This window comes from Lissotriton vulgaris, chromosome 5 (genome assembly GCF_964263255.1).
Source record: "Lissotriton vulgaris chromosome 5, aLisVul1.2, whole genome shotgun sequence".
Lineage (NCBI taxonomy): Eukaryota > Metazoa > Chordata > Amphibia > Caudata > Salamandridae > Lissotriton > Lissotriton vulgaris.
Window position 1 is genome coordinate 406,047,279 of NC_141693.1, and position 13,046 is coordinate 406,060,324.

General features: G+C 42.7%; 1 protein-coding gene across 2 annotated transcripts in view; it reads right to left on the reverse strand.

The window, feature by feature from the left end:
- The window catches only part of ANK3 (ankyrin 3), a 2,005,091-nt gene extending 1,992,424 nt beyond the window's left edge, over window positions 1-12,667 (reverse strand). For both annotated transcript variants that reach the window (XM_086921764.1, XM_086921763.1), the window contains exon 1: window positions 12,481-12,667. In XM_086921764.1, coding sequence (XP_086777890.1) covers window positions 12,481-12,516 — 36 coding nt within the window. In that variant the 5' untranslated portion in view covers window positions 12,517-12,667. The remainder of the gene's footprint in view (window positions 1-12,480) is intronic.
- Window positions 12,668-13,046: the final 379 nt, after the last annotated feature.

Sequence of the window (13,046 nt, forward strand, 5' to 3'; positions counted from 1 at the left end):
TCCAATAAAGTTTAAACCAAAATTGCGTGGAATTTTCTCATGATTTATTTCATGTTATTTTCACATGAATTTTGTTTCTTCAAGAGGTTAAAATTTGTAAATTCCATATTCCATTTCTGGTACCACAAGTAATGTTACATCATAACCTCATCGCCCAATGCATTTCGGACAATCAGTCCTTCATTAGGGGTATTCTGTGAAATAATATAAAAACAATCTATGTATGATCCACCAAGAAAATCTGTACATTTACATGCATGCTACATATGTATTTAATACATGGTGTATACGGTTATCCCACACGTACTCAAATCATGATAGAATGCTGTTCATGCATTATGTAACTCCCAAGTATGCATTATCCAAAAATACATGGCTTTGTGTCCCGTGATCGTGCAGATTGAAAGAAAAAAGGCGTTTAGGTGTTCAGGAAGTTCAAAGAAATCGTCCGTGAAAAACAATGTGCAAAAGACTAAAACAACAAATGTTCGTGCAAGCCCCATCGTGAAAAGCATACCCGCGAGTGCGGTCATATGCTCAGAAGATGTGAACAAGTTAAAGCAATTAAAGCATCAGTGTACAAACTTACTGGTGAAGGAGTATGAACCCGCGCGTCTCACTCGTGCGCCCTTCGCTATCGGAAATTGGTGAAGTGCGCCGTATATACGGAAGTGAAATAGCTTAGACATGAACATAGAAAGCGGACCTCTTCGATGGTGGCCATATTGTAGAGGTGAAAAGGTGCCGAGAAAACGGAAAAAGTGTGATTTACCAAGTAGAAACGTAAAAAAGAGATTGGTGATTAGAACTAAATAGACTGCTTTATGAAAAACAGATCATGTTAGTGCAAAGTGCCTCACATTTATGAAAAACATCATAATTATGAAAAATGAGTAAGGAATAATGAAGTTCCTGATAGACTCAGATCATTATAAGTAGCATGTAAATTCCATCCGGTCATTAAGACCAGATGGTTTCGAAGATTGTAGAAATTTTATCCAATGGTTTTCACGTTGCAACATGAAATTGTTGTTGTGCCGGTCATCACGCTTAGCCACAACCTCCACAGCAGCAAATCTAAGTTGACTGACATTGTGTCTATTGTCTTTAAAGTGTGCTGCCAAATTCGATTTCACATTTTCAGTCCTTATATTACTTTTGTGTTCATTTATTCTTATTTTCAATTTTCGAGAAGTCTTTCCAGTGTATACTAATCCACAAGGGACTAACAGAGAACAGTCGGTAAAGATGGGGAGCTTCTACTCACCAACGTTTGTGCTGCCCTGCGGAGTCCCCCAGGGATCCTCGCTAAGTCCGACACTCTTTAACATCTATGTGTCGGACTTGGCGAGGGTCATTAAAACCCATGGAATAGGAGTGACTTCGTATGCCGACGACACTCAGTTGGTGCTAGCGGTGCATAAAAATGGGAGTGAGGTGGCAGCCAACTTTCAGTCAGGTATGAGAGCCATTAGTCACTGGATGGACAGTAATTGTCTAAAATTAAACACCGATAAGACCGAGGTAATGGTGTTTGGAGACCTAAAACCATCTTGGTCCCCGATCTGGTGGCCACCAGAAATGGGTAACCCACCCACCCCAGTTTCAAAGGTTAGAAACCTGGGAGTGTTGTTTGACAACAAACTAAATTTTACCAGTCATGCTAATGCGGTAGTCTCCTCTTCCTTTTTCACGTTACGAAAAGTGAAAAAGTTGTTACCTTTCCTTCCCCTGTCTGCGGGAAAAACCCTTATGTCCTCCTTGGGGTTATCCAAGGTGGAATATTGTAATGGGCTTCTGTTGAATGCACAGGAGCAGGTTTTTAAAAAACTACAAATGGAGCAGAACGCTGCTGCACGAATTCTGACCAAAACTCCCAAGTTCGCATCCATCTCTCCTATTGTCCACCAACTTCACTGGCTCCCAGTAAAAAAGAGAACCAAATTTAAGGCTTTATGTATCATCTATAGAGCATTGAACAGCCTAGGACCTGACTTTTTTAGGGAATCACTGTTGGTGTATGTCCCTAATAGAGCTTTAAGATCTGCCTCATCCGCATCTCTATGCATTCAACGGGTGAGAACGGTTACATGGGGAGACAGACGCTTCCTGGTAGCCGCCTCGAAGCTCTGGAATACCTTGCCCCACCATATAAAAAGCAGTTCCTCACTGATGATTTTCAGAAAGCAAGTGAAGACATGGCTATTCATCCAATAATGCACAGGAGGTGCCTCTCTGTCTGCCCAGCGCCGAGACACCATTCGTGGTATTTGTTGCGCTTTATAAGTTTAAAAAATAAATAGATAAATAAATAAATTTTATGATGTAGATCACGTTCTCCGTATCACATGTTGCGTTGAATCTCAACTTAATGTTTGTACCCTTCATTGGATGTTTGATGATCGGTCCTTTAATAAGGTTATTGCAATTTTTGCAATTGAGACATGGTTGGTTGCCTTTGTATGTAATGGAAGGAATTTGTTTGGGGTTTTTTATGATTTCTTTCAAGTTGTTACCCCTTTTGTATGCAAATAAAGGTTGATCACGAAAGATGTCATTGAAGTCTTGTTCAGTGCTGATGATAGGCCAATGTCTTAATATGGACGCTTTATATGCTTTTGAAGCTACTGAGTATTTTGATACGACCACAGGTCTCTTGGCGCTGTCTTTCTTCTTCATTATCAGAACATCTTGGCGATTCAATTTGTCACAGCGTTCTTTTGCATTTGTCAGGATAGTTTGTGAGTAGCCTCTTTGTTCGAAGCGTCCTATCATGTTGGCAGCCTGCCCCTCGTATTTAGTTGTGTCAGATACGATCCGTTTAACTTGGAGGAGTTGAGAAAATGGAAGATGATTCTTCAGTGACCTCTGGTGAAACGATCTGTAATGAAGGGTATTGTTTTTGTCAGTTGCTTTTCTGTACAAGTTGGTTTCCAGATGATTCATGACTCTTGTAACACTGACATCCAAGAAAGTGATGGTTTTTGACTCATTTCAAAAGTAAATTGAATACGGTCATTGATACTGTTGAGTTGTATGAGAGATGCTGTTAGAGATTCCTGATCTCCTTGCCATAATACAAAGATATTGTCGATATATCTCAGAAAAATCTTGCCATGTGTATTCCAAGGGGCATGGTTCAAGATATTGTTCTCTTCGAAGTACTTCATAAACGCGTTAGCGTAGACCGGTGCCGCACAGTTGCCCATGGAAGTACCGGACAACTGTACATAACATTGATCCTCCCAAGAAAAGTAACTTTGATATAACGTGAAGTGCATGATGAAAATTTGAAAGTCATTGTTTAAATCCGAGTGTAGTAGAATGTTTTCAATTGCTTCCATACCAAGGTCATGTGGTATGTTGGTATAGAGTGATTTGATGTCTATAGAGCATAGCCAAATGGTTTCGTTGTCCTCAAATGTGATGTCACATATCTGGTGTAAAAAATCTGTAGTATCCTTGACTTAGGTGCGAGATCGTTGGATCAGTGGTTGCAGATATCTGTCAATGAGTTTTCCAGTACCTTCATGGATGCTACCACGGGTGGATAAAATTGGTCTGAATGGGGGTCGTGTCAGATTCTTATGAACTTTAGGTAGCATGTACATGCTGGGCGTTTTTGGATTGCTCGGAGTCAAGAACCGTTTGGTTTTTTGATTGATGATACCATTGTCTTCAGCTGCAGACAATATGTTGAGTAATATTTCCATATATTGTCTGGTCGTATTGAACTGTATGGGACTGTAGGTGTTCGTATCTGAAAGGTGTTCTTGAACTTGTTCTCAATAGAAAGTTGTATCCATGAGGACTAAAGCACCCCCCTTGTCCGCAGATTGATATGTGATTTCCACTTTTTTGGCCAAAAGTATTAAGTATGGAATATTCCTGGTTGGTCTTGTTGGTGTGTTTTCTCTTTCTGGTGTAATTAAAGCCACTAATGTCGTTTTTTACCAGATTTTCAAAGATGTCGAAGGATTTATGGCTGACAGGTGCCATGAAGGTGCTCTTGGCACGTAAACCTTTGAGTTGATCCTCTTGATCACTGTCTTGTGGAGGCATGATGTTTTCGAAGAAATGTCTCAAACGCAGATTGCGCATAAACTTAAACAGACTGATTTCCAGCTCTAGTTCGTTGGTGTGACTAGTGGGGATGAAAGAAGTGCCTTTTTGTAATACTGACTTTTCTTGATCTGAAAGAGTATAAGACGAAATATTAATCACTAAGTTGGTTTCTTCTTCGGTTTCTCCACCCTCTTGTTGAGTGTTGTGCTTCTGACATCCCTTTCCGCCTCTCTTTCCTTCTCTTTTTCTTTTGTTCAGGCCCCTCCTGGGTCTATCAGGAACTTCAATATTCATTACTCATTTTTCATAATTATGATGTTTTTCATAATTGTAAGGCACTTTGCACTAACATGATCTGTTTTTCATAAAGCAGTCTATTTAATTCTAATCACCAATCTCTTTTTTACGTTTCTACTTGGTAAATCACACTTTTTCCGTTTTCTCAGCATCTTTTCACCTCTACAATATGGCCACCATCGAAGAGGTCCGCTTTCTATGTTCATGTCTAAGATATTTCACTTCCGTATATACGGCGCACTTCACCAATTTCCGATAGCGAAGGGCGCACAAGTGAGACGCGCGGGTTCATACTCCTTCACCAGTAAGTTTGTACACTGATGCTTTAACTTGCTTTAACTTGTTCACATCTTCTGAGCATATGACCCCACTCGCGGGTATGCTTTTCACGATGGGGCTTGCACGAACATTTGTTGTTTTAGTCTCTTGACCGTTGTTTTTCACAAACGATTTCTTTGAACTTCCTGAACACCTAAACGCCTTTTTCTTTCAATCTGCACGATCACGGGACACAAAGCCATGTATTTTTGGATAATGCATACTTGGGAGTTACATAATGCATGAACAGCATTCTATCATGATTTGAGTACGTGTGGGATAACCGAATGCACCATGTATTAAATACATATGTAGCATGCATGTAAATGTACAGATTTTCTTGGTGGATCATACATAGATTGTTTTTATATTATTTCACAGAATACCCCTGATGAAGGACTGATTGTCCGAAATGCATTGGGCGATGAGGTTATGATGTAACATTACTTGTGGTACCAGAAATGGAATATGGAATTTACAAATTTTAACCTCTTGAAGAAACAAAATTCATGTGAAAATAACATGAAATAAATCATGAGAAAATTCCACGCAATTTTGGTTTAAACTTTATTGGAATTAAATAAATTGGATAAAAACGACATTCGTTTTTTCGAGGTTGTGCTCAGAGAGTTGGCACTTATCCTAGGTGCCACGGACATTGCATTGTAACATAAATAATGCCATTTAAACTGCGGCATCAGGATTGCGTAATAAACTAAATACTACCATTTAAACTAAATACTACCATTTAAATTAAATACTACCATTTAAACTGCGGCAGCAGGATTGTGCAATAAATGAAATACTACAATTTAAACTGCGGCAGCAGGATTGTGTAATAAACTAAATACTGCCATTTAAACTGCAGCAGCAGGATTAAGTAATACATTTAAAACTACCATTTAAACTGGGGCAGCAGGACTGTGCAATAAATGAAATACTACCATTTAACCTCTTCGCCGCTAATGACAAGGGTAACTCGTCATGGAGTTTCCATTGATTTCAATGGAAATTACATGGAAGATCCAGAGGAGCCATAGCAGCCAAGTGGTTAAACTGGGGATGCAGGATTGCGTAATAAACTAAACACTACCATTTAAACGGCGGCAGCAGGATTGCGCAATAAATTAAATGCTACTATTTAAACTGGGGCAGCAGGATTGCACAACAAACGAATTACTACCATTTAACCCCTTTAGTGCTGCTGTCGGCCAACAGTCGTCGCGAGCACTACCTTGCCAGTGCTGCGCACGTCCGTTGGCCGACGCGGCCGCACCCCTTTCTTCGAACGTTCAGCACTGGCGCAGAACTTTCGAAGCAACACACAGGGTTAAACTGCGTCAGCAGGATTGAGCAATAAACAAAATACTAGCATTTAAACTGCGGCAACAGGATTGCGCAATAAACAAAATACTTCCATTTAAACTGCGACCAGAATAAACAAACAATATCCCAACTGGTATTATTAATAATAATAATAATAAAAACATTTATAGAGCGCATGGTTGCACTCACGACAGTATGTCCTCGCGCTGTGGATGCATTCCATTCCAAAAACAAGCCCACCACAAGAACAATTAAACTGGACAGCCAAGCGCCGTCTCCTAACTTCTGGGGAAGAGATGTGTTTTTAGCCTCAGGCGAAACCTCCTTTCGGAGGGTTTCGTATGCAATTCTAAGGGGAGTTTGTTCCAGTGAGTGGCCGCTAGATAGCAAAATGAGCGGCCTCCCATTCTTGCTTTAAAGATGCGGGGCACTGAGAACATCATGCTCCCCAAGGACCTCAGATTACGTTTGGGGCGATGGATAGCAAGAAGCTTTTTTAGGTAGGGTGGTCCTTTCCCTTGGGCAATTCGATGGGCGAAGCACATAGCTTTGAAAAGAATGCGCTCTTTGATGGGCAGCCAGTGTAACTTTGCAAGAGCGTGCTTCCCAGATGCTCTTCGAGGAAGATTTAGGACTAACGGGCAGCCGCGCTTTGAACTCTTTGAAGTTGCTTTAGGCCTTTCTGACTGAGGCCAATGAAAAGAGCATTGCCGTAGTCCAGACGAGGAGTAACTAAGGCGTGAATAAGGGATTTCCTAGAGCTAATAGGTAAAAGCTCCAGTACCTTACGCAGGGTTTTAAGAATTGCGTTACTTTTGCAATGTGCTTTCCAAACAAGAGTTCTGCATCTAGCAGGATTACCAAGTTTTTAGCTGATTCTGTAGGGACAGGAGTCTGACCTAGTTCTACCGGCCACCAAGCTGATGACCACGCCGAGGGAGTTCTTCCAATCAGTAGCACCTCAGTCTTGTCCCCATTAAGACGCAGACAGTGTTATTCATCCAGCTTGCTACTGCTGAAAGACAGGTGGAAACGTTGGTAGCTGTCTCACTCTGTCCCTGGGTAAGTGTGATCATCAGTTGCGTATCATCGGCGTAAGTGATGATTTCAACATCGAATGATTCTACTATACGGGCAAGGGGTTCCATATAAAGGTTGAATAAGGTAGGGCTCAATCTGGAACCCTGTGGAACCCCATGCTTCAGCTGTCTGGATGATGATTTAAATGGTGGACAGTGGATTTGGAAGCTTCTATTCTCCAGAAATGACTTTAGCCACTTATAAGCTGCTCCTTCCACTCCTATCTCTGATAGCCGTGACAGCAGCGTGGAGTGCGACACTGTGTCAAACGCCGCACTTAGATCTAACAATACCAACGCTGCTGTCTGACCTTAGTCTGCTATTTGTCTCAATAGTTCAGTGGAATAGAGGATAGCCGTTTCTGTCGAATATTGAGCTCTGAAGCCCGATTGAGTCGAGTGTAGGAACTGACCTTGCTCAAGGTAGGCCATATGCTGCAGGTTAACAATTTTTTCTGCTACCTTCATGCAGAAAGGCAGCAGAGAAATGGGGCGGAGATTCTGGAGTTGAGACACATGTAAGTTTGCTTTCTTTTTCAGGGGGATGACCTGTGCTCTTTTCCATGGTTCTGGTACCAGACATTCTTAGAAAGATAAAGTAATCAGGTGACTGATGTGATCTATCACTTCGTCAAGAATGTCACTAAAGCATTTTGGGGGGGCGGCATCATTAGGAGAACCTGACTGAACACTTTTAGCAATACTAAGCATTAAATGCCTATCCGAGATTTAAAACAATTCAGGCAAAGAGATGTAGCCAGGCTCCTATCTCTCTCATTCTGACTCAGGGGCCCATCTGTCTTTTTTGTAAACGAGGCGTGTATTAATTCCACTTTATTTACGAAGTGGTCAGCGATGGAGTTACACAGTTCCTCAGAGAAAGTGTCTTGGGCAGTTAGTCTATTCGGGACAGTGATTTTTTTATAAATAGCAAATAATTCTTTAGCTGAATTTTCCGCATTTGCGATTCTGTCCCTAAAAAAACGTTCCCTTCGCTACTGTAATCATTTTAGAATATTTGCTTAACTCCACTTTATAGAATTGTTTACTCCTTGTGTCATAATTTTTACGCCAGCAGCGCTCCAACTTTTTACAAGTAGCGCCGGCCTAATTGGATTACCGTGTGAATCGTTGCTCTATTACAGTGCAGATTCACTCCCGCACCACCGATCATTGAACAGATCGGACCTCTCGCTGGCACCATTGGATTACCAGTGACCGCTTAGGCGAACCTGCCTCCCGGCCAGAATGCACTAATCGCTTCCTCGGGGATCCCGAACCGCACAGTGTTATGGACGCCGCCTCGGATTTCTCCAGCACTGTTTAACAATCCAAACCCAGTCCTGAAGATGATCCCAATCCAAGAGGATCGAAACGGCGTCGACCGTTCAGCGCAATAAATGGCGCAGCCTTCAGTGTGGCTCATCCAAATTAAACCAACACAACTGAGAAATTCATGCTTATTCATTTTGAGACACATTGTTTTTCTTTATTCACTGTATATATTCAAGCACCATTCACTATACGCCACATATGCTGACCAAAATTGTCACTTGCGTCGCCACCTTTTGTGTCACCTGCACATGCTGAGCACCAAGTCCAATTCGGGTTGTTTTGTTATTCATTTCGCTTACAGTGCTGCTACATCTGTAAACCGCCTAACTAATTCTTTTAATTATATGATGCCATGAGCACTTTTGAAAAACGTATTGAGTCTCCGTGTTTCTGTTCTCGTAATGCTTTATGCATACTTGTTTAATCGTTTTTTTAATAATACCAGTTGGGCTATTGTTTGTTTATTCTGATTACCTACCCCAATCCCAACGTGGTTGACGGGTCATACTTCTGTAGTATTTTACAAAATTTAAACAGCGACAGCAACATTGCGTAATAAGCTAAATTCTACCATTTAAACTTCGTCAGCAGGATTGCGTAATAAACTAAATACTGCCATTTAAACTGTGGCGCCAGGATCGTGCAATAAATACTGCCATTTAAACATACTTGCCGTTTTATCACACATTATCACAACACTCTATTATTATGGGCATTCACTGTGTAATAACAATACACTTTGCCACAATAAACTCATTAGTTACACTCGTGGTTTCCTTACAGAGAGCCGTGATGGCATGGCCACTAACATCTCTCTCTTTTATTTTTTATCTATCTTTCGGAACTATAACACCAGAAACAGAGCTTTTAATCATATGTTATTTTTCCTACTGTGTCCCTGCTGCTGCAATGTCGACCTTCAGTCTTTCAAATATTTGCATAAAATTCAGTCAGTTCTGTGGTCTTACTATTACTGTCACATTTATAACATTTAATATTTTCTGTTCCTGAGGTTCCTAGGCTACTTCCTTCGGCCGAGCAGAGGTGTTGTTTATATTTCCTATTGTTTTGTTTTTATTTTTTATTGTCAGATGTGACCACATAATATACGGAAAAAAACATAATTTTATCCCAATAAAAACCCCCATACCCCACCCACCCCAGCTACACATTTAAATAACATCATTTCATCGTTGGTACTGCATTTGTTACAAGGCAAACTCAACTAGTCAATACAAATGAATACACTGCAAGGAGAGAGAGAAATGAAAAACACGACAAAGAAGAGTTAAGACAGGAAACGAAAAAAAATGTAAACCGGTCCAATAAGGACAAGCAAAGGCCATAGATTCTTAATACACATCCGAATAAAGTGCTACGTGCCTAGCCTCAACCTCCCCTTGCTTCAATCCAGTCCAGTAGCGGATCCAATCTCCTAAGGCCCTTCCTCTTACTCCGTGTCCCCTTCCGTAGGAAGATTGCCTCCTCAAGATTACAGGTTGCCAACACCCTAGCTAGCCATTGCTGAAACATGGTGGATTGCTGTCTAACCAGGCCGAGGCAATACATTAACCGTAAATGGTCATGGTAATAAGAGCCAACCCCTTACACCTTGCCAAATTCTAAGTTTCATCACACATTATCACAACACTATTATTCTAGGTATTCAATGTGTAATACCAATACAATTTTCCAGAATAAACACATTCGTTACACTCATGGTTTCCTTGGTTTCCTTGCAGAGAGATGTGATGGCATGGCCACTAACATCTCAATATTTAGACCACAACATTAAAATGTAGCCATTTCTAATTACTTGATTTATTTGCAAACTGGGAGAGCCAAGATTCACAAAATTGTAAAAGTTGAGCTAGTCAAAACATCAATTTACATTTTGCTTTCTTCATACACATACTTCAGGAGGAAAAAAAAGAAACTCACAGAGCACAATTGTCATACCACCCTTTGTACGTAACAACCAAGAAACTATGAGCACTGGCGCACCAATAAAATGTGAACAAACTAGTTGCAATTTCATAACCCCGATAGAGAAGTATTATTGGTAATGAGGCTTCAGAAAGAGTAATGCTGTTAGAACAGCAACCTCTAATTCCCACCCACAAAATGTCAAACTTGCAGTTCATCCCAACCTTAACTCAAAGAAGAGCAAAAACCTGTCCTCTAATTCAATAGACTAACTCCCACATGCCTGTAACTATAATATGTTACAACTTTTCTCCAGCTGCTGAAATTATGCACCAAAAATGTGTCTAGTCATCGAGCATGCAGTCGGCTCCATACCCAACACAGTACCAAACGCTATATACTGACATTATGCCGTCCACATAAACTATCACAACACTGCACCCTGCAAGCACTGACCTGACTAGCCTCCATTCACACACACACACACACACACACGCTGCTCAGCAAGGCCACCTGAACTGTGCAGCAAAACCTTTAGGCAGTCCGGAAGATGCCACTATGTGCATTCCAGACATCACAAAGAAGTGATGCAATGGACACACCCAGACAGGTCGTTAGTGTGAGGCCACGCAGGACATAATCATGTCCCATACAAATACCAGTAACTTAGCACTTCAGCTGTGCCTATGACTTTTATAAACTCTGGCCGCAGATGTGCACTCTTGTGTAAGGATGTGATAATGGGGAACCATGTGCAAGAAACCTTGCTATTTATTGCACATTACTCCAGGTTTACCTCAGTATTTGTATTACGCTGACACAGCACGCTATTTTGTTCCCGACTACTCCAAGAAAAGGGGTGGCTGTAAAGAACAGGGTTGGTGTGCTGTGAAAAAACATCTATAACCATCCTGTTTGCCAGCCACTAAACCCAAGCACAAATGCTACAGGGGAACTGGTCATAAACACTTGATTTAGTGCCGTGTAACTAATGGAGCCTAGGCTGGAAAATCCGCACGAACAGAAATTTGTGCCTGACATATTGGCTGCATGTACAGGCAGCAGTTCATGTCAGGAAAAGCAGGCATCACACCTTTGGGGTCAAATCTAAGTTGAAATGATTTTAAAACTATGCAAGAATATCAACAGAGCGTTATTTCAATAGCCAGAGGGTGCGTGCACTTGACAAGTGCCTTTCGATTAATAATGAGAGTGCAGCTGACCAGAAGAGAACTCCCTTTACAGTCCCATCAACTTAAAAGCCATGTAAATCAGTGTTAGTACAATGCCTTTACCTGCAGGAGCTATGCCCGGTTTAGTAGCGCCAGACTTAGTCCTTGACGTGCAGGTCGCTCTGCAGAGAACACTTCTCTATAAAAAAGAAAAGCAGGATGCTTTTGTTTGCTGGATAGTTTCAGGATTATCCCCAGAGTAAAGGATGTAGTTTCTCTGAACCGGACACCTCCTGCTCACTATGGCAGAAATAAAGTGGGTGCAGCACGAAGAATTGCGAAGGTCGGCGACGTAGCACAACAACGTGTGCTGTGTAGCGTTTCTGGGGATCCCCTTCCACGCCCTGGCAGCAGCAGTACTGATGGGGGACGGAGGCTGCAATGAACGTTCTGTGCCAGCCTGTGCCATGCTCTGCCCCGCAGGATGGGCTGGACAGCGGTTCTGGGAACCGGTGGTCAAAATGGGTTAATTCAGTGGCTCTCAGAAGGGTTTAGTTAACAGGAAATATGACTAAATCCGAGTTATTCGAATACATGTTTGTGACAATAGGTAAAAGTGAAACTGATAAACGCCCAGATAAAAAGTGAAACAACGTGGGATGAAACATAAAAGTGAATGAGGTCGCCTCGCTAAAATAGGTAAACAACCGAACAGCAGGAGCACAAGTAGAAATGTGGAGGCAACTGAATGGACAGTTGCAGGACATTCTTAACAGGAACAAGACAATTATAAGTAATGACGGGTTGTAAGTTTCAGACTGTCTGTGAGACATTACAGCGGAGTTTGAAAACTACGCCTTGTTGGCAGAGCTGCGTGTCTAGCCTGGGGCTCCTGTCACTCTGGGGGCAGAGGGCACCGGTGCCATGCGGGCCGCACGGGCAGGAGGAGGGGCCGGGCTCACCTGGAGGGCGCCGCCGCCTCCTGGCGAAGAAGCCATGTTGTTTTACTCCCGGCGGAGCTCGGCTGTCCCGGGGTGCTGGGGCTCCCTCCTGGCAGTGCTGCTGAGCGCTTCGGGTGCCCCGACGCCGGTCTCTTGCTGGCTCCAACGCCCGGTCCCCGCCGCTCCTGGGGCAGCGCTCGCGCCCGCCTCCTCCGCGACCTGTGCTCGCGGATCGCGTTGCAGGGCGCGCGGCTGGGGGCGGGGTCGGTCAGGTAAAGGAAGCCGGGCAGAGCCTGGCTGCAGCAGCTGGAGGTGGATTCCTGCACCAGGCACAGGGAGCGCCCTTCTGCGCGAGGTGGTGCCCGTAGGGGGCATGCTTCTGTCCGAGGACAGGGTGTTCACTCGGCCGCCCTCATTTCTGTGCAACACAATCAAGCGAAAGCCGCTTTGGAAAAGAATGTCAATTAGTAAAGCATCGCACGTGGCCCCGGGGCACCATTTTCTCCTGCTATCGTTCCATCATATTCTGTAAGAATGCCTTCACGTATGCGAATAGGTTGAAACTGTGGCATTTCAGCTTCAGTTTG